The following is a 21,843-nucleotide window of genomic DNA, read 5'->3' as shown; positions in this document are numbered from 1 at the left end:
AATGGACTACTACTCAGCCATAAGAAAAGATGAAATACTGCCATTTCCTACAACATAGACGGATCTTGAAAGTATCATGCTAAGCAAAAACAGTCAGACAGAAAAGGACAAGAACCATATAATTTTCTCCTGCGGATTATAAAACAGAAAACAATAAACAACTATGACAAACAAACAAGCAAAAACTCGTAGACACTGAGAACAACTTAGTGGTTGCCAGAGGGGAATGGAGTGGAGAGAGGAAAGAGAAGGTAAAGGGGGCCAAATATATGGTGATGGAAGGACACTAGACGCTGGGTGGTGATCACAAAGTGCAATATACAGATGATATATTATAGAATTATACATTTGAAACTTATATAATGTTGTTAACCAATGTCATCCCAATACATTTAATTAAAAAAACAAAAACAACAAAAAAAAAATTCCTCTAAGCCCAGGGACAAGGTAGAAAAAATTTTAAAATGGCTTTCTTCTTACTGCATAGGAGTGTCTGACCTTTCTTTCTGTATACTTTTGATATTTAAAATGATAGAGAGGAAAAGAGAGTGAGGATATAAGATGTTAGTGAATCATTAGCAAGAAATGGAGTGTGTTCAACAGTCGAAAGCTCTACTATAGGGTTTAGTACCTCTGTGGTAACCTGAGAGACAGCAGGACACCAGGGGCTGTTCTAGAAAAACACAAACCTGTACAAGAGCCAAACCCCTCCCCCCAATCAAAAACAATTACAGTCACAACATTGGCAAAAACAGCTCACAGAATGGGTGAGTGAGAAAGGGTGTTTGAGACCACACTGCCTGATTTCTGCATAGATGGACCGGGACACTAAGGCCTGGAGAAGTCGGTGGCATGCCCCGCCACACACAGCTCAGCAGCATCGCTGAGAAGCCAGAGCTCCTGGCCCCCATAAAATGTTCTTGATCTCACACTGACTAAAAAGGAAGTTTTGTTATTCACTTCTCACATACAACCTACTTTTTTTCCTTTGAGGAGTTAAATTTATTTTTTTCAGAGAGTCATATATCACCTTGGGAGATATATAACTGGAAACTTTTATCTCTCTTCCTCCTCTCTCCTCTCCATTGCTTTCTTCCTCTCTTGCTTTATCTCTCTTGCTTTCTTCATCCTTCTCTCTTTACTTCATAGGTATGTATACCTGGAGACGGATGAAAGAGACAAAGATAGCAGATCTATAATATGTCAGCGGAATGCAATTTGTAATTGCCAGTTAAAGCTCAAAACTTGGACTGAGACTTTAAAAACTCAAGGTTACCAACATGAGTCCTGAATCTAGGGGAAAAAAAAAAGTTTTCTTTCCAAATAATCTGATAACATTTATGTAAAATTAAAATTTTATTATTCCCCAGTGCACTGCCATCACCAGTCACCCCTCAGGCTCTTTTTCTTCAGGTTCAAAATAATCCCTGGCACTTGTAATCAAATGATCTCGCAATGGGTGTGTGAGCTTATTTGAATCTCATGGGGCCAAAGTAAGCTGATAATGTGTTTCTCTCACAATCATCAACATTATCTGCTTATAAACAGCCTTATTTAATTTGAACTGAATTTACAAACTTGGACCATTCCTAATCTTTCCCATCCCTTACACATAGATCCAATTCGTTTGTTTTATTCTGGACTTTGATCCTAAGAATGATGTACATTTCCCCAGGCATATAAAGGAGAGGGGAAAAAAATCAGTTGACCAATGTAACAAAAACTCTTCCCAATGAGTTCCCAATAAAGAAGAGGCAAAACATCAAACACCAACAGTGCCAAAACATTTACTGAGAGTTTTCAAATCTTTCAAAAATGTTACAGAAAGTGAGCAAACACAGTTAAACTAACCACACATTAGACACTGAAAACTACCATCTGGGTAAGTCTACACAGGCATGTAGGGGAAAAGGGAATATCTATGAGTCTTTACTTGCTTAAAGCACTATATTAGGCTCTTTGACACATACTTCATTTGATTCCATTCTGGAAAAATTATCCCAGACTTGGAAATTAAGGCAAAAAAACAAAAAACAAAACACACAACAAACAAAAAACCCCACCAGGATTGTGTGATCTATTAATATCATGCTAGTCCAATATTCATCGAGACCACCCAGGATCAAGACCAACACAAATCAGGCTATCAGACTCTCTCGGGAAATACAACTTTGTTTGACTAATTCAATAGGGACCAGATTTAGAACCCTATAAAGTTGAAGGTTGATTTGTAAAAATTGAAAAGGCATGAGGATGATTTAGTTTTGCTTTTGGTAGGGAAATTCACCTCCAAGGTTTTAGTTTTATTTCCCTATAGGGGGAACACTAACCAGTTTTATATTTCACATAAAACCCTAACCAGTTTTACATCTTCCTTTCCAATCTCATTTCATCAAGGCCTTTCCCACTGACGTTAAATTCTGGTTCTTCACATTCTCTTCAAATTGCTCTGCTATTCTGATGAGTCAAATGGAACTTAACTCGTCATATATTCATATGAGAATTATGTTTTTAATGATTTGAGAATTTGTGCTTTGACAATCCTCAACCACCCACATAAGGTAGATAGTATATCCTCATTTTACAGAGAAAGAAACTGAGTCTCAGAGGAGGCACATTACCTGCCCAACCTTATAGAGGTAAGAAGAAATAGAGCTAGAAATTGAACACAAATCTCCCTGAATTCTTTTATGGGAACTACACTGATCATTCACATTTGGACTGGAACATCTCCAAAAAAAATCAACCTCACCTACATATGTTTATATATTGGAATTATAAACATTACAGCTGGATACCAAAAGCAACTAACTCTGTATGACCTAAGCCTGAATATTTAAGTACTACTTGAAGAGAATGCTTATTAATTTGTTTGGTTTCAAATGGAACTTTTAAAAACAGGAAGTGTTGAAAGGATTTGCCCATACACTATATGGAATACTGTTATTTGAGTGTGAAATTCCAGTGCTTTGATCCTACCATTAATGGTTCTGGATGACACGGGGTAAATTACTACTGAGGTTGTTATAAAAGTCATTAAAAAGTATTTAGAATACTTACTAGATAACCTCTTTTTGACATTTCATGAACATTCTGAATAAATTTGACCAAATTACCAGCCTATCCCACCATAAAGATGCTCAATCTACTTGGTCTGTAGGACAAGTAGAAAAATGAGGAACACCAACACACTCTTCTATTCTTTAGGCACGAAGGTGATTTTCTTCTCACTGAACACACAGGTTGATATCAACACTGGGGAGCGACAAACTCCTCTTAGCCTGAGAGTACCTTAGTACATTTTAAACCTTAAAAGTGTATCTCGGGAAAGGCTGATCTTGTATATATGTTTGTCTCTCAACAAACATGCTTTTCAGCTGGGATACATAACTTTGGAATGCACCCTTTTATCCACCTGAAGATCCATTCAATGTATAGGAAGATTTACAAGTTTTTCCCCATAAAGAAGATCCTAAATTCAGGTCAGTTGGTATCTAGGTTGATAAAAACCTGTGCTTGTATTGTGAGGGTTTTTTTTGGCAAATCACGATTTAGAGAGGGACCATCTGGCTTGGTTTCCAGTAGAGCACACCTCCATTTCACGGCACCAGCAGCTGTCCGCCACAGATTGAAGTTAAGTGAGGCAATCTGCCCCATTCCTAGGCCCTGATCCCAAACTCCGGAGCCAGATGAATTCCAGCTCCAGGTGAAGTGAAAAGATAACTATGTGGTTGACATTCATCTTGACTCACAGTTTTACTGTTTTATCCTGGCTAAAGCTGCTCACGTTTTCTGTGGTTTCCTTACATAAATTTTCAATCCAGCTAGTGCTATTATACGGTGTCTTTTCCACCCCTGACGTTGGGGGTAGATTTTTAGCTCGCATATTTTTCCCAGATGTGATAAGCTCTCCATAGCCCTCTTGGTGAGCAAAAGCATATCCAGATCTTCTTGAGCTTGATCTACGAGTGTGAGGCCTTCGGCTACGCAGTGGCCTTGCCTTCTTTTGAGCCTTCTGCCACTGGCGGATCTGGAAAGGCAGGAGACCCAGAGTGAGACAGTACATCCAGATGCTAGACTCCAGCAGTGGGCCACTTGGTGCAGTGAAAACCTCTTCAGTAAAAACAACATCAACAATAATAAAATATCCTTGCAAAACTTCATTGCAAAGTTTTTCACCTAAAAATGAAGACTTTTTCTGCCTAAAAGATGACACTGGACACTGGTTAGTTTTTATTTCTATCAAGGGACTATTAAGTCAGTGAGAAATGTTAAGGCAAATTTCGTTATTGTCTCCATCTCATACATCCATCTTAAATGAATAGAAACATACTTTCATACAGAAAGGTTTTCTAACGTGCACCACCCAAACACAGTCAGTATAACAATTTATAGTCCCATTTCCCACCCCCCAAAAGTCCTTTTCCTTCTCTTTTAAAGATTCTCAGGATCCAATAGTCATTAGTAATTAGATAAGGGCAAAAGTTAGAGAATGAGAATCAGAAATTTCCAACTCTTGTACAGGTCAATGTATCATGAGATTTTCAGGGTTTTGAGATGTCTTTGGGATTGTTTTTTGGGGGGGGTCTTTTCAAGAGGTCAACACCATTTGGGTGGGTTTCAATATTTCTTTCATTTCCCTGTAAAGTTGGGGAGAAAAAGAGGCAAGGTTTGGTGCAAGCCAAATCAGTTCTCTGATTCATCTCCTTGCTTGGAGTCTCGGTTTTGTGTCAGAAGGAAGCTGTAAAGCGGAAAATCATGATCTGACTAAACACAGAAGAAATGAGAATCATCTTTCTTCTTTCAGCTCATCCATCATTTTCTTGATTTACATAAGAATGAGCTTGCAGAGCCAAAGGGAAAGGACAGATATAACAGGAGACACTGTGAATCATTTCAGAAGGAATCTTTTCATATTTTGGCCCCAGAATGTGAGGGACATCATGACAAGGCAAGTTCTGCCTCAGTTTCTCTCAGCATCATTGGCCTGGTCACTCCCCCCATCAATGTATTTCCCCTTCTCATGATGTGGCTACAAATGTGTGTCTCCCCTTTCTTTCTCCTTTTCTCTTTTGTGGGTTCTGACCTAACTTGACGCTGTCCTGCTTATATTCCTCTTCCCATGAAACACTGTTAATCCCTTGGTTTAGGTATCTCGATAATCTGTTTTTTCTATTTTCCTTCTAAACTGTATATTTTCCAATCCATCTGTTACGCTGCTGTTCCCTTTCTTAATCTGCTCAGAAAGTAACATCTCCCCCATGTTTTTGAATCTGCTACTATATTTCTACAAATATAGAACCCCTGCACTGTATACCTTGACTGTTTCTCTTTTCCTGTACCCTTGTTTCCCCTCCTCCCCATCAATAACTTCCCCTGTAGCTTGCCTTTGTCTTAAGAGCAATTGCCCAAAATGCTGCCTGAGAGCTCCTTTTTAAAAAGTCAATTTTTAAAAAATATCCAACTTAACTTGTAATTTATGACTCCTCACCCATGTTTATTCTAGACATGTATCTTTAGTGGCACTCACAAGGCTAGTACTTTCAGATACAGGATATTCCATCTACTGTGATGTGATGCTGTGCACCTGTGGATGTTTGTCAATGCGAAGTTCATTGGCCCTTCCGTGGTCTTCTGATCAGGCAGTGAAGGACACAATTCCAACAGCCAAGAACCAGCCCTGCAAGTACTCATCAGCACGATAGCATACCTGATCACTCAGTGTTGGGAATAAATCCACCTTCAAAAATCTGAATGCCAGCACAGGCACAACTGAAGCCACTGTTGTCAGGAGAATAACAAGCCAGACGCACATCTGGGTCAAGGAATGCCGTACATTACCTATCGTTGAAGAAAAATATATATTGTGGTTATAAACAGAATCAAATTACTGAATTAAGAGGCTCGTTGTCAATCTCATGAGATCTTTTTTGAAATGTTGAGATTTGGACTACCAAGGGAGAACCATCAGGTGTTTTCTCCAGGATACAGCATGTTCAATGGGGATGAGGAGAAGTCATGAGTGGTGAGATAACTCTTGGGAACTGCTCTGTGACCCGATCACTGGGAGGCTGTCAGCTGGAGCCAAGCTTTCTCTTATCCAGGCTCAGTCCCGCTTCACTCATGAAGCATTATTGTCTCATCCAGCCTCAAGATACATTGCCTACAAACCAGCCATTATTTCTAAAAGGCATATTTACCTTGGCAGTTGAGACATGTACACCATCTTGAGCTAAGGAGAAAGGGGACTAGGGTGGGGGAGAAGCTAGTGGTTGGACTTCAAAGGGGAGGAAGGTAATTCTCATGGAGATGGAGAAGCAAATGTCTGGTAAACAAATGTTTTGGGGGCCACCTGTAACACTGGGTCACAGAGAGGGCTTTGATCAAGCAGCCTTATTTGTGTCCTCCCTCTGTATCACAACTAGTTCATGCTATCTCACTTCCTGGAGCAGGTCCTTTATCTAAATTCTTTTAGGCAGTCAGGGGAAAGGTCCAAGATTCTTCTTGAGTCTTGTTTCTTAAAAAATAACCAGCTTAAAATAAAATATCCCCAAAAAAGGCACATTTCTGGCCTGGCAAACACTGTTCCCCCTCACTATCTATCGTATCAAAACTACAAAATATATGTCTTGGGTGCAGGTACAATTTCCAATAATGGTCTTGGTGACTGGCTATGTCATAAAAGCTGAGCTTTATCTACTTAGAGGGCCAACCTTTCCAACTGAGGCAACAGCCCAAAAAAACCTGCCTCAACGGGACTTGCTGATCTCTCTGACTTTCACTCAGTTGTAAAGTACTCAAGGTTCCTGGGAGATCAGGGATGCCCCCCGAGTTTGTGAAAAGAGCATTCCTCTCTGGAAACCACCGGGAAACCACGGATGCAACCACCCATCATGACAGTGCGCTAGAGTCGTGAACTTCATCTCCAGGCCTGGAGCCAGTTTCCTTATTTTATACTCACACCTCATCTACAGGGATGTTTGTTTACACAAAGCAATAAGGGTCGGTGAGGAAGACAGACAAGTTCTACGGAAGATGTCAACCCCTACTTATATCACCAAAGTAAACTTTTGTTTCCTGTTGGTTTTCTAGGGATTTACCATGATACCTCCAATTACCCAGGTTCCCTCTCCAATGCTGAAGTGTTAACACCATTTGAATGGGCTTTGGGGATGACGGCTTGGATGTTGATTGGTATGCCTGCATTTTCTCGCTTTGGAGGATAGACTGCCTACCAAAGAGCAGTTGGTTCCAGTTGCTGGGCAGAAACAAACTTGATTCAATAAATTAAATGTCTCTTTGAGCTGTTTGAAGCTCAGTACCCTGAGGCATGGCTAGAAAAAAAACCAAGCTTCGCTTTAAAACCACACTCCTGTTTGCTGCTGGCTACTAAGGAAAACATTTTTTTTTTTGTTTTTTTTTTTTTTTGTTCTTAAACCTCAATGTTGATCTAACTTTTGAAAAGTCTCATTGGAGTGCAGTAATTAATTCCTGGAATGACACGTACTTAGCTGGAGAGAGTGGTCCCCGCACAAACTACTTTCTCCAGTTGAGGCATTCCAGTCTCATTACACATGCTAGAATGCTCTCTTAGGACTGGAAATCTTCTGGTCAATGCACTGAACTTTCAAATTTGGCAACCAGAAAAAAAAACACACACAAACTTAAAAATAGTTTTAACATCTTTCTTTCCTAATACACTTATTCTTATTCATAACCATCATGTTTCTACATGGCTGGAATCTTTTGGTAAACAAAGTATTAACATTACATATTAAGAGTGGTACAATTTAAGACTTCCATGTACACACAGGGCAAGGCAAAAGTTGAAGAATAACATTCTTAAGTGTATGAGTGCACTTAAATGCGATTACAATTTCAGGTGTCTTTGCATCATTGGAAACGTATAACACTATAGTTGCTCTTATTTTGCTTTCTACATGAATCAATCTTCTAAGAGTTCGTTTGTAGACTGTATTCCTCAACTAGTAGATGCAGATCTGTCTTGCTTGATTGAACTCAAGAAGATTGTCACTGTGCATCTCTCCTTTCCAGCTTGCTGGGATAAACTCAGAAACATCACTGTTACCTCACATACTCTAGAGATTTCAAAACTTCTGAGAAAGTATATTACCATGTTTCTCCGAATATAAGACCAGATCTTACATTAAGGCTTACTCCAAAAGACGCATTAGGGCTTATGTTCAGGGGATGTCATCCTGAAAAATCATGCTAGGGCTTATTTTCAAGTTAGGTCTTATTTTCATGGAAACACAGTAGTAGCCTCACTGTATAAAGTTCAGTGGCCCTTGCTACAGAGCCTACTCTTCATGCCACTTAATATCCTGCAATTTTTAGAAGGCTCTAGATGTCTTTCTCATATAAATGAAAATAAATTCCACTGGTAAACTTTGGAAGAGATGTTGGAGATAATGTGGCATAAAAGGCAGAGCCTACTATTTCTTTCTCTTTCCTCTATTAATAATGAACTTTTCACAAGTCTTCAGGTAGCCCTGATATATATGCTGTGTCTCTTGTTTGCAAAGGGGCAGTTTACTGCATCTGGGCTGTTGGAAACCTGTAAGCAGCTATCTTAGTGATTCTTCTTCATCTGGTAGGGACTAATCTTTTGGAGACCTTTTCAAGTCTGGAAGCCTTCAGATACTTCCAATGTAATTAATTCCTAGAGAAAGGATTATTGGTCATCCCTAGTGCCACCCGACATAGAACATAAATTATCGACAGATAAATAACCACATGACACTTGGTCCCAGTAGATAGTAGGATTCACTTACCAACAAACGGAAACTGGTTTGGAAAGATGCCGAAGATGCCATTACTGTGCATTGTAAATAAAATGGAGAAATAAGTGGCAATGCTGCCCCAGATGAAGACGTGATTAATAGCAGTCCAGTAACTGGTGTCCAAGGCTATCTGTAAATAAAGTCAAATGCAAAGGGGAGATCTTTGAGGATTAAAAGAGCGTCATTTTACTGAGTGGGATTTCCCCATAAGTGCCCTGTGAAAAAATGGTTGCACCTGTTTAGCTACCAGCCAACTACAGGCACTCCCACTTTTTGTACAACATAGGATTGACTTGACATTTCTACTAGACAACTGACTTTGGAACTAATATCTGCAAGCCATTATATCTGCCAAGGTTGAGTCAGAATCAGGAGATAAAATGTTCAATTACTTTTAAGAGAGAAATAAGAAAGTAGAACGGTAAATTGCTTTCAAAACTTTTCTGTTGGAAAAATATATTCTGTAGTGAGCAAGTGCAACATATATAATCTGTACGTAAATTTTCACAGGGTCATTTTTACACAGGCATAATTTGTTTTACATCAATATTCAAAGTCATTTTGATGATCCTTTCTCTAAAATTATTCAAGTAACAACAAAGACAAATCCTTAATACTCTTTTGGCATCCCATTCAGAAGCTGGGGTTCATGGTGACCTGGGAGTATGTTCATAAGCCCTTCTCCCTTCCAATAACTTGTAGCAGGAAAAAGCATAGCTGTCTATCAGAGAGTCAAGGAAGCCACAGGTGAAAATGAACTATTGAGTTCTCAGTAAAAAAAAAAAAAAAAAGTAGGTTCTGGCATCATATTTGCATCTCAGATGTCTCAAATGTTCCAAGTGAAGGTTTGCATTTTTTGCAGAGTCTGGTACAAAACCAAAGATTTCTCGCCTGCCTGAGGGGCCCTACCTACTACCTACATACTAAATAGATCCTTCTCTGCATATGGAGATATACTTCCCCTTCCCACTTGAAGTTTACTGTCCTTTAAAAGGTTGCTCCATTAAAAGAATGCTGGCAGCCTTGGATGTCAACTGCAAGGGTTATAAAAGGACAGCCTTTTCTGTCCTCAAGAGGCTTGGCAGCAGAAAGGCCTGATATCCATGCCTCAGCAAAGAGATGCTGGTTTTTCAGTTTGTTTGACTACCAAAAACTTAGACCAAAATCTCCAACTGTACCTTCTACCACCTGTCAGTTCATCAGTTCAAAAGACACCAATAGCCTGGACTATGTGAGTATGAGTAGGCAAAGAAAAATCAGAACCAATTTAAGACTCAACTGAAAAAAACAAGAACAGGTGGCTCTTATTGAGGCAGAACTAATGGAAAAGACAGACAAGCACTATAACCAAAAAAAAAAAAAGAAAGAAAGAAAAGAAAAGAAAAAGTAATGAGAACTCTTAAGGGAATGCAATTAGATCCCAGAAAAAAATCTGGAAGAAAAAGAGCATTATTCTGAATTTGAAAATTCAATAGAGAAACCAAATAAGAACAGTCACTGATGAGAACTGAGTTAATAGTCTGGAAAAAACAAATGGAAATAATATCTCACAACAGAAAGCAAAAACTTGAAGAAATGGAAACCATGTGCAAAAAGATATGACACAGGAATGGCAAATTCATAGATGTCAGACCATGGGGACAAATATACAAAAAAGGGAAAAAAAGGCATCTTAGAGAGAAAAAAAATAAACAGAGAAGTAACGATCAAAAAAATGACAGTAGAAAACTGCTGTTATAACAAACAGCAAAGATTTTCAGATGGGGGTGTGGCACTCTAAATCCTAGGCAAATTAATGATATAAGTTACATTCTGGTGACATTTATGAAGTCCAGAGATAAAGAACACAAGCTTCTAGAAAGAGAAGATACTACAAAGGAAAGAGAATCAACCTAATGTCAAACTGCTACACTGAAACTGGGATATAGCGGGACAACATTTACTAAGTTCCTAAAGAAAAAGGCTCTTACTCAAGAACCCTATGCTCATCCAATACATCATTTAAATGTAAAGACAGAGAAAGAAAACTTTGAGCTCAAAAGTATAATATCTGGGTGCCCTTTCTGAAGAAATTACTCAAGAAAATTGCTGCAACCAAATAAAAATTAAATCAGAAAAAAGACCTCAAAATAGCAGAAGAGAAAGAACATAAAAATGATGGTGAGCAATGATTCTTGTAAATTTATAGTTTGCTTTAAATGACTAATAATGTGTGAACTTCAGTATTAATTTATAAAGAATTTGGCAACCATCAAAACATGTTAAAGGAGCATTTACTAATAACCTGGAACTAGAATTCTAAATTATTAACATGCAAGAATTGGGGAGGGGATAGGTGCAGGGAAGGAGAAGTAAAGTAAAAACATTTCCAAAATTGTTTAATTTAGAGTTGGATGAGGGAAGGTGCAGAACAGAATAGTGAAACATTAGGTGGAGGATATAGTTATTATTTAGTTTTTGGTCTATTAGTATAGAAATAGAGATTTAAATGACTATGACTATTTAAATAGTATCATACTAAAATAGGGAGAAATCACTGGTAAATGGGAACACACTAGTAAAACTTGTAAATTATTCATGACAAGCAGGGTATTTTAAAAGCACAGTGCATTCAAGTATTTAAAGGAAAAAACGGAAATAAAAAGGTAGAGTTAAAACTTATCATAAAATCACATGAGAGGAACAAGATGAAATATATGTCATTATAAAGAATGAGTTGCTTAACTCCCTTATCAAAGGAGAAAAACTGATAGAATGAGATAAAAGAAAGAAATGAAAATGAAAGGATGGAACCAGATTATATACTAGGCAAATGCAGACTAAAAATAGCAAGAAAAGTAAAACATATTCAAAATTGAAATTTAAATAAGGATATTTTATCATGAATAAAAGACAAAAGCTACAAAGAACAAATAATAATTGAGAACCATTATGTGGCAAATTATAGAAAGTAAAATCTCCTTGAAATACAAAGAGGGCTTGACAAGAATTATAAGCACAATGGAAAACATTAGTACACTTCTCTCAGCATTTGACAAGCCTGGTGGTGGAGGTGATTATTCCCTGGAAGTCAGTGGCTGATCTGCCATCCAAAGTGGTCAGAGCCGAGCTGTAAGAGGTGGTAACAGCAATGTTTTCTCTACAAGGACGCAGCGACATGGTTGGGTGCTGCTTCCCGTGGGTAGGCCTAGCTGTGGTCCTCCCTCTTTCATTTGTCCTCCTGAAGATTCTGGAGATACCTAGTTGCTTTTAATAAACCTTTTTTTTTGTTTTGTTTTACTTAAAGAATCTCTGTTGTTTGTAACTACAGTCTTTTTGGAAATTAATATGGCACTATTTATGAAATTTAATGTAAATTTAATATACACACTCTCTGACCCAGCAGGGGGAAAAAAAAACAACATACCATTTTTTATCCATCCAATTGGTGCAAGTTAGGAGTCTGACTCCAGAAATTTCATTTCTAGGAATTTATCTGACAGTATGTAAAATATATGTACTAGTATATGATATATACATGGCAGCATTGCTTCAATAACAAAAAAAAAAGAAAGAAACAAAAGAAACATCTTGAATGTCTATCAAAGGAGAATGGATGAATAAATCATTATATATCTAAATTATAAAATTCTGTGCAGCTCTTAAAAAGATTAAGGTAGACCTGAATGTGTTGATTTGGAAAGCTGTCCAGCATATCTCTTTAAGTGAGAAAAGCATACATATTACAGAATAATATGCATAGCTATGATCCCTTTTTCTTGAATACGTGTGTGTGTCTCAAAGCAAAGAAAAAAATATGGAAAGATTAAGCTATGATTATCATAGTAGTAGTTAACCAGGAGAATACAGGTAAGGAAAGGAAGGTGGTTCATTTTATTTTAAACACTTCTATATTGTTTGAAATGTTAAAAGGAACATTTTATAATTCAAAGAATTGGAAAAAACCAAAAACCTGGCATTAAAAAAAAATAGAGTACTTGAAGTTTGGCCTATAGCATCAGCAGGACACATACATGAGACTTATAACTAATTATAGAACATGGAAATTTCATGGGGATTGTTACCACAATGACAAGTTAAGCTTAGAGTGGAAAGCCACTGTCAAAGTGAGCTTATTCACAAAATTCCTTATTTTTCTACATATTAAGGACAGCAGTTTCTGATTGAAGCCAAAATTGCTGAGTTTTCATGGTTATAAACATTTACACACTCAGGTGTTGGAATTCTACGATAAAGTAGACATTTTTAAGGCTTCTTAGAAATAAAGATAAATGTTAGACTAAAATGACAGGAATTAAGAATTTATATATTCCTCAAGTGGAAATTTTGATGTTGAGAGAGGATCTGTGTATTTATCATCTATTAATAGTTTCTTTCTGATTTTATTTGAGGATGATATTGGTGTCCTAAGTACCCTCACACAGAAGAAAGAAATGGACCATGAGTTCCCTGTAGCTACTATATATTTGGGGAGGACCATAGCTTCCAGTCATCTTTATAGAAGAGGGAGGTCCACATGGCTTTGCAGTTGGGGATCTGAGGTCAGGTCTGTGTTAAAATCCTGGTCTGCCACTTTCTGTGTGATTTGAACTGTAACAAGTCTATTTTTTCATCTGTAGTAACAGTGTCTATGTTTCAGAGGAGTAACTGTGAAGAGGAGTAAAGGAGATAATGGGATTAGCTCAGTAATAATTCATTTACATAGTAAATATTCAATTTATGGGAGCTGCTCTTGTTACTCTGAAAACCAGAAACCCTGACAGAGGCAAATGGGCCAAGTTTGCTTTCAGGGTCTATAACCTCTCCTTTCTCCATTCTTCCAGATATTCTCTTTCTGCCAAGCCCCAATGCTTCTAGCTTTATGACTTCTCTCTTTATTTCTCCTATATAAACAAGAAAGTATCTGGTATCTTGCTTTATGCTCAGTGCAACCCCTTTGTTCTCATACTTGTTGAAAATTTGCATTTTTAACGCATCTTACTCTAAAATAAGACTTTGTCACAGACAACGCTGGAGTCAGATAGGTCTAGCTGGGTTCCTGTCCTGATCTGGGACTCACTGTGTGATCTCAGGCAAGTTATTTAACCTCTCTGAGCTTCATCTCTAAAAGGGGACAGTAACACCTACTACATAGTGGTATTGCAAGGACTGAGTATAATGCATGATATTACTCATAGTCATTATGATCATTCAGGTTCTGAAGGCTAAAGCCAACGACAGGCTTCTTTTAGTCATCTAGAGTGAGACGGGCATGCAACTAATATAGTAGGGATAGTTGGGTACCTCAACCAAATTCTTCACACTTCCTTTGCTCAACTTTAACCTCTCTCTTCATATGCTTCCGCCCTTACATTCATTCAATAGAGCTCATTGGTATCTGGCGCTGTAGTTTAAATTGAAGTACAGTAATAAACGAAGCATGCCAGATGTTGGAAACTGGTATCCATTCTCATCTTTTCTGCTTCTAGGCCACCATCTCTAGCTTGGATCTTTCATACCTTATTCTCCTGCCCAGAAACTTTCTCAGTCTCCTGGTTGTTTCAGGCCACTCCAGCACTCAGAATTAATGGTGAGGGCATGAAGGAATCAGGTGGAGGAGAAATCTACGGGATGGAAATATGTGAATAAGATTTACAGGCCTTCAACCCTGTAACATGGCAAAGAGATCACAGCTACCAGTGGTGAGACACAGCACCTTCTCTTTTGAAATACAACTCCACGTGCGTGCATTGCTGCTTCTCAACTATGACTAATTACCCTGCAGCCCAGTAATAATTGTGTTGTAGGAAATGCTTGCCTCACAGTTGTCGTAGAACACTCACAAATGTGTTTATTAAAGAACGTTTATTTGGGAAATAAGACTACTGAATCCTAGTCCTAAACTTGCAATGCAGTCATTGTGTGATCTTGGGAAAATCTTGGAACCCAGTTTGTTACATCCATTTTATTGAAAATTATACCTATTATGGTTTTAACATATGACCACCAATTCTTTGAAACTCCTCTCTCTAGGCAATGGAGCTTAATTCTCTTCCCTTTGAATGTGGGCAGGACTAAGTGACTCACTTCAGTCCATTCCTAAAAATAAAAAAAATAAAAAAAATAAAAAAAAAAAAAAAACCAGGGACATTCTATGAAATACCTGACCACCATACTCTTCAAAAGTGTCAAGGTCCTGAAAGACAAGGAAAGATTATAGAACTGTTAGAGATTGGAGGAGACCAAGGAGATGTGACCACTAAGTGCAATGTGGGATCCTGGATTGAATTCTAGTACAGAAAAAGGTCATTAATGGAAAAATTGAGAATATCTATAGTTCAGTTAATAGTACTGTAGTAACATTAATTTCATAGTTTGACCACTGCACAATAGTTATGTAAGATGTTAATGTTAAGATTAGAGAAAAGCTAGGTGGACCACAGTTGCCCTTAAGGAGACATAAGGCAGAGAATGGATCTTAGAGAGACAAATGGTGAATTAGGCTTGAACCAGGCAGACCTGGATATCCCCACCCAATGCATCCTGAATGAGGGATCTGTGGTTACTTTGAGTTCTAAGTATGAATACCTCTGAGAAAGCATGGGTTTCATTCTTATAAAACTTTGATAACCAAGGTAAGAAATTTTGAATAGTTTATTTGAAAAACTCGGAATTACAGAATGCAAAATTCTGTGATCTTTTCTGTAACTAAATAATATTTTTAAAACAAGGTTGTTTCTATGATCCCTCTACTTGTGAAAAAAGCAGAAATGTAATTGTGACATCCAACTGAACTGTAACAAGAACTGTGTGATTTACGGGGGAACAACTCCTAAATCTAAAGTTACTATAGAAACATAGCATTGGCATTGCTGTGATAGCACAAAGAAAACAATTTAGAGACAAGCAAAAGGAAAGAGAGAAAAAGATATATAAGAATTCCAACAGACATTTTTTAATTAAAAAGATAAAGTTAACCAAAATTGTAGAGTTAATTGTGAAAACCAGTTTCACTAAAAACATATAGTGTCTGTCATATCTACAATAAATTGTCCAGGTAGTTTTTTACCCTTACTTATATAGCAGATAATGTTAAGGACAGTTTGAAGAATAGTTTCCCTTTGCTTTTTTCTTCAGATATCGGCCCTTTATCTCAGTTACTACCTTTCAAATCATCTCTTGGAGTACTGAGTAATAGGTCTGACCTGGAGGTGAATAAGCTGTTACCACTAAAAAGATGTCTCTGTACACCTCACAACTGCCCTTCCTACTAGAAGGAGAATCTAGAGAGCTGGAAATGTCATGACAAGGAGTAAATCACCCAATTCTGTGGACTGGAACTATAAGAGTACACATAGAGTTTGCTCAGTGATCAAAAGGAAACAGAACAAAACATAGCCTAATACAGTGGCAAGACCTACAAGAAAAGATGGAGCAATAATTTCTTGTGAGGTGACATAGACCTTATCCTGATATTGGACTCTATGGAAGCCATGTCGGATGCTATGTCAGATGCTTCCAAGTCACGCCATGATTTCCTCCTGTGCTGCAAAATTGAACATAGAGGAACTAGGCTTGGAGGGTTCATAAAGCATCGTTATGCTTTATTTAGTTGTGAAACAGACAGACCGAACTCTTTTTTGAGTGGATAAATCTGATTCTGCTTTTGGATGCTACCTGTCTGATTCTGAATTTTGAACTGTCAAGATGTCAAGTATTAGATGGCTTTGGTATGGACTTAATGACAGTCACATAAATGGGCCAAGGGATGGCAGAGATGCCCTTTCAAAGCAATATGTTTACATTTGATACATTCAATCTATTTAATACTTATTGAATCATGAAGAGAAAGTCTATGTTTAATGAGATGCTTTGTTGGACATGAGCAGCTAAGATTTGTAAAAGAGATTGTTTGTTGGATAGAAAAAGGACTGACCAAAGGCAATTCAAACTCTATAAAAATTAAGCTCTTGATTCCTACTTGCCCCTTAAAAACAAAGAAATACACACAAACAAACAAAAACAAAACAAAAATAAAAAACAGAATTCACATTATTCTCTGTACCTGCCCAGAGCAACAGATTTTAATGGATCAGAAAGCTTTTGGGACAACTAACTCCATATCTAATAGTATTGTCCACCATTTGAATTTAAAAGGAAATAGAAGCATAACGCAAGATGCCTAGTGGAAGAAGATCAATGGAACCCCAAAAATCAACCACACCAGAAGAGCTTCTCCGAACTTCAGATTTGGAGGTGCCACAGATATAATATTGAACCTCTTGAATAATTCCAAGGAAAGGTATTGCCAAATAAACTTTAGATTTCACTTTAAAACCTGGAAATCATTAAGTTTTCTAGAAATCATGGGGAAGTTTCTGTGTTATACGTGGAAAAATTTCTTCTTCAAACACCAGTAGGAAGTTTTTGTATAATCATATCTCTTTACATACAGTGCTCAACGCCAAGAAGCAATTCATTGTGAGGTTTTTACTAACTGGAGGCTATCGTCAGCTAATGTTAATTCCCCACGTCTGGTAATTTATGTTCAAACTTCATGCTTTCTTTCTCTCTCTCTCTTTTTTTTTCAGTTTTATGAGAAATAATTGATATACATCACTATATAAGTATGAAAGTTTGATTTACATATATTGTGAAATGATTGCCATCACAGGTTCATCTAACATTCATCTCAAAATGTGTAGTTAAAAAGAAAATCCCAGTATTCCTTTAGGATTGTGTTCCCCCAAAAAGTTGACAACACCAGTCCACCATGCAACAGATTTTTATAAGTTGTAAAGCCTTCGAGTTCAGATGTTTTCAGCAACAGGATTACCTGCACACTGACCACAATGACCAAAGATGTAGCCATGGTAACTGCAAAAGACTGGTAGTCGGCGATGTGCTGCCCGTCTTCTCCAACCACATCGCAAAAGGCCCCATAGGGGATGAAGAAAAGGGTGAATGAGGTATAGATTCCATGCACCAAGCAGATGAAAAATTTATGCTTGTTAAAAAGTAGATTCAGCTGTCCAGGTTCGTAGAGCTGGGGACAGTCCATGCTGTTCTGGTCGTTCACATCCTGTCAACAGAGTGTTACTTCAGTGGAAGAGGCTTGAGGAGAAGTCAGAGAGGCCCTGAATTCCCTACCTCCAGAAATAGCAAGTGCATGTCTAAGCATGCCCTCCTGTGCACTACTCATCTTATCTGTTTGCATTCCCACAATAACCCAGAGGATACTAAAATGATCCCGATTTTATAACAAAGGAGTCTGAGTTTCCAAGAGAGATTCACGAGAGGTTTCACAGCTCTTATAGCAGAACCAGAACATGACTTGTACCCGGATATTTGGCTTCAAATTCAAGTTTGTTTCCTATACTCTCCTGCAGCTGCACTCGTGCTCCCAGAATTCTAGTATATCATTTGCCGTCAATGGGCCCCCAGGGGTTAACTGCCAAGGCAGTGAGTGGTAGTGACTAGGTGATGGCAGCAGAGCGAGAAATGCAGAGTTAGACCTGGCCAGTCAGAGTTCCCAACTTCAGGGGGAGGGAGAACAGGAAGAGGGGAACAGGGAAAGGGAGAAATGGCATGTGGGATTCCAGGTGGGAAGGGAGCTTAACCTGAAGAGTTGAGTGTTCAACCCAGTGAGGATTCCAATGACAGTTACCGGCTGTTTAGGATAATGAGTTTCGATAGAATGAGATGGGGTCAAGTTTGGCCCCAACAGGGGTCCTGGGAGAAATTAAAATAGTGCTTCTCAAACTTAATGCACATACCAACCACCTGGGGAGCAGATTATGATTCCGTAGGTCTGGAATGGGGCCTGAGAGTCTGCATTTCCAACCAACTCCAAAGTAATGCTGTGAGCACCAAAGCCAAATGCCAAAAGCAAAAAGGAGGGCAAGGACATCAGAAGACCATGGGTGGAGGAGAAGCAGCCAAAGAGGAAGGAGCACAGGCATGAACTCTGGGGGAGACCAAGTCTGCCTTCCTGCTTGTGGGCTGGCTTGGGCCTTGCTGAATGGGGTCCCATGAAGATCACTGACATATTCTCTTCAGGAAGTCCTATTTTGAGATCTGCTGGGTGCTTGTTTCCCCAGCCCAGTGACTGATGGGATTATATGTTCAAAGCACAGGCTTTGAAGCCATACAATTCTGAGTTCAAATCCCAGCTCTGCAGCTTAGCAGGTGTGTAGCCTTCAACCTGTTACTGAACCTGAGTCTCGGTTTCCTCACTTACAGAAATGCTAACAGCACCTCCCTCACAGGACCACTGTTAATGACATTATTATATAAGTATGACAGTGGTCCTATGAGAGAGGTGCTGTTAGCATTGATGTATTCAGCAGAGTTCTTGCCACACCATAAGTAATAAATAACAGAGGCCTCTATAAATAATAACAAATAAAATAATGATAGTGAGAATAAAAATAGTAATAGCATAGCTACCTCTGAGTCAAGTGGCCTGTGCTAGGCTAAGTTCTATCACTTATTGGCCATATGGCTTTAGGGCAGTGACTTGAACCTCTGAGCTTTGGCTTCTTGCTAATAAAATGAGTGATCTGTAGGTGATCGCTGAGGTCCTTCCAGCATAGGATTCCATGATTCCGTGATTAGTTTAAGGATCAATGTTGACAAAGCAAGAAAGAAAAGAAGGAGACACTCAACTGGACGGCAATAGGGGCTTATATACTTTTTTTCAAATTGCATAATAACCATCTTTTCCCAAAAACAACTCTAGTTTTTATTTTATTCCACATTCTGGGCAGATACAAAGCACTAAGGAAAGCATTACTTGTCAACATGGCCACTTGGAAATGAATGTGCTTAAATCCTTTACATCTAAGGTCTTTAGGAGTCTATTATTTTGTGCAGAATTCCATAAAATATGCCATTCACAAACTGCCATTTTTACATATGGAAAAATGAGACTTATAACTGACTATAAAGCCACAGAATGAGAGCGTGGAGTGAGCTCATAATGGGAAGATTTATATTTTGCAATAGATGGCTTTGGGCCAGAAAATGAGGCCTAGCAAACGGGTCTAACAACAGCCTGGAGAAAATCTGGTCTCCTTAAAAATACTTCAAAAAAAATTTTTTTTAATAATACACTCTAATTGTGCCATGGAAAGTCCTCTGGCGAGACTTCTACTTCCCCATAGGCAGCCAGACTTTTTCCCCCTTCCAGGAAATACCTTCCAAGACTCTGAGGGTGCCAAGGAGCCACCATTTTTGTAATTGATCCCCTCCTCACCTCTCAAGCATGTTGAGCTAAACAAAAGACTGCACTCTTTCTCTCCATGGCCGTAAGGCTTGTGTCTTCCTCTCCCATTGAGAGGGTGCTCTGCTGGCCTGTAGTTCCTGTTCTGAGTTGTGCTGGCCAAAGAAGTGTCACTGCAGATGCTAGCTCTCTACATTCCAACCTAGTTCCATGCTTTTCTATCACTTGTGGTTCTCCATACATTCAGAGGCTAACACAGGACTTCCTGGTGTATGAACCACGAGGCACTAGTCCTGAGGCATACATGATATATGAAAAATAGATAAGTAAAAGTACACTCATATGACTTTGGGAAATGCTGACTTCAACTGAAGTCAAAGAGACTATTTCCTGAAGGATGTCTCAGAGCCTTAACAGCAATACTGTGGGATATGAATCTCTAAGAGGAGAGTAACAAAACTTTGATCAGAGAACCCTTTTGGGCTTGTGGAGGGACTGGAACGGTTTTTGATCCATGCAGTACCTATTAAAACAACTGCATTCCTAAGACTCCTTCCATGACTTATGTCTTCTACTTAGAAGTTAGAAGCAATTAAAAGGCATCAACAGAGCAAAATAAGTTGTAAGGATAGAGACGAACACATACCTGGTCAAAAATCCCCATGGCTAAAACAGGCAGTGATGTGTAGACAATGTTAAAAAGGGTAATGAACCACGGGTCATAGACGGTCTGAAAAGAAATAACACATCAGTGAGAAACACCAGGAATGAGACTATTCACCTATTGGCTCTTGGATTACATATCTCAATTTCCTGAGGAGGGTGAGAGTTCAGTTTTGCAGTCAGACAGACATGAGTTCTCCCCCAGGCTCTGTCTCTTAACAGCTCTGCTGCCTTAGTGTGTTATTAGAGCTCTCTAAACTTCCATTTCTCCATCTTAAAATGAAGCCATACTCTCCCTGCAGAGTTGCAGTGGGGATGAAAGGAGATCACATATATAGAACACCTCACACAACACTGGACACATACAAGGCTCTGGACTCTTGTGGTGGGTTGTTATTTCATTCTTCAGGTTTTTGATGGCCTATAATGAATCCAGTGGTCTAATCTAAGTGATACACAAAGGAGCCACTAAAATCTTCAGAGAGAGATGCAGAAATTAACTTGTCAGCTCTACCCTGAGAGCTTTTTCTTGGGAATGGTTTAAAATAAGGTGGGTATGGAGCTAGCTGCCCAGGATACTGGGTATAAACAAGTAAGACAATAAAAATAGCCCCTCACACCTATATAGAGGACTTCCTTGCATAATTCTTACTAAAAGTCAGTGAGGCATGTAAAACAGGTATTGTATCCCCACTTTGTTAATGAATACATAGAGATGTAGAAACAGAATCTTTCAGAGTTACAATGCTTAAAACAGCCAAAGGCAAAACTTAAAATCTAGGTATCCCACTTCTGACCAATGTCTGTTCTACCACTGATATCATAAATTCATTGACACATTCATTCAATAAATATTTATTGAGAAACCACTATGTGCCAGAACCACTAGGTTCTAAGCAATGGTAATTCAACATGATCCTTTGGATAAAAATTCCTCATGAAGCTTGCAACCTAATGATGGCGGGAAACGTATATGGGGTAAGTGAGTTAGAAGATAATAAGTAATAGGGAGAAAAGGGGAATGGGAAATACCGGAGGGTTGTAATTGTAATAAGGTGATTGGAGAGGGTCTCACTGAGAAGTGACATTTGAGAAAATGTTGTATGCAACAAGGGTTGGCATGCATTCCTCCAGGGTCACAGCCCAGAGGAGGAGTCTTTAACAGCATCCCAG

The 21,843-nt window shown here is 38.6% G+C and overlaps 1 protein-coding gene across 1 annotated transcript in view; it reads right to left on the bottom strand.

Moving 5' to 3' along the window:
- Positions 1 to 1,800: 1,800 nt before the first annotated feature.
- ATP8B4 (ATPase phospholipid transporting 8B4 (putative)) overlaps positions 1,801 to 21,843 on the bottom strand; it is a 193,216-nt gene continuing 173,173 nt past the window's right edge. Inside the window, exons 24-28 of the mRNA XM_033109347.1 lie at positions 20,654 to 20,737; positions 17,620 to 17,865; positions 8,796 to 8,934; positions 5,711 to 5,841; positions 1,801 to 4,030 (exon numbers count right to left, since the gene is read on the bottom strand). Of these exons, the coding sequence (XP_032965238.1) occupies positions 3,749 to 4,030; positions 5,711 to 5,841; positions 8,796 to 8,934; positions 17,620 to 17,865; positions 20,654 to 20,737 (882 nt within the window). The 3' untranslated portion in view covers positions 1,801 to 3,748. The remainder of the gene's footprint in view (positions 4,031 to 5,710; positions 5,842 to 8,795; positions 8,935 to 17,619; positions 17,866 to 20,653; positions 20,738 to 21,843) is intronic.

The sequence above is a fragment of the Rhinolophus ferrumequinum genome, chromosome 6 (assembly GCF_004115265.2).
Source record: "Rhinolophus ferrumequinum isolate MPI-CBG mRhiFer1 chromosome 6, mRhiFer1_v1.p, whole genome shotgun sequence".
Taxonomy (NCBI): Eukaryota; Metazoa; Chordata; class Mammalia; order Chiroptera; family Rhinolophidae; genus Rhinolophus; species Rhinolophus ferrumequinum.
Note: the sequence above shows the minus strand (reverse complement) of the source record. Positions and strands in the feature narration are given on the sequence as shown.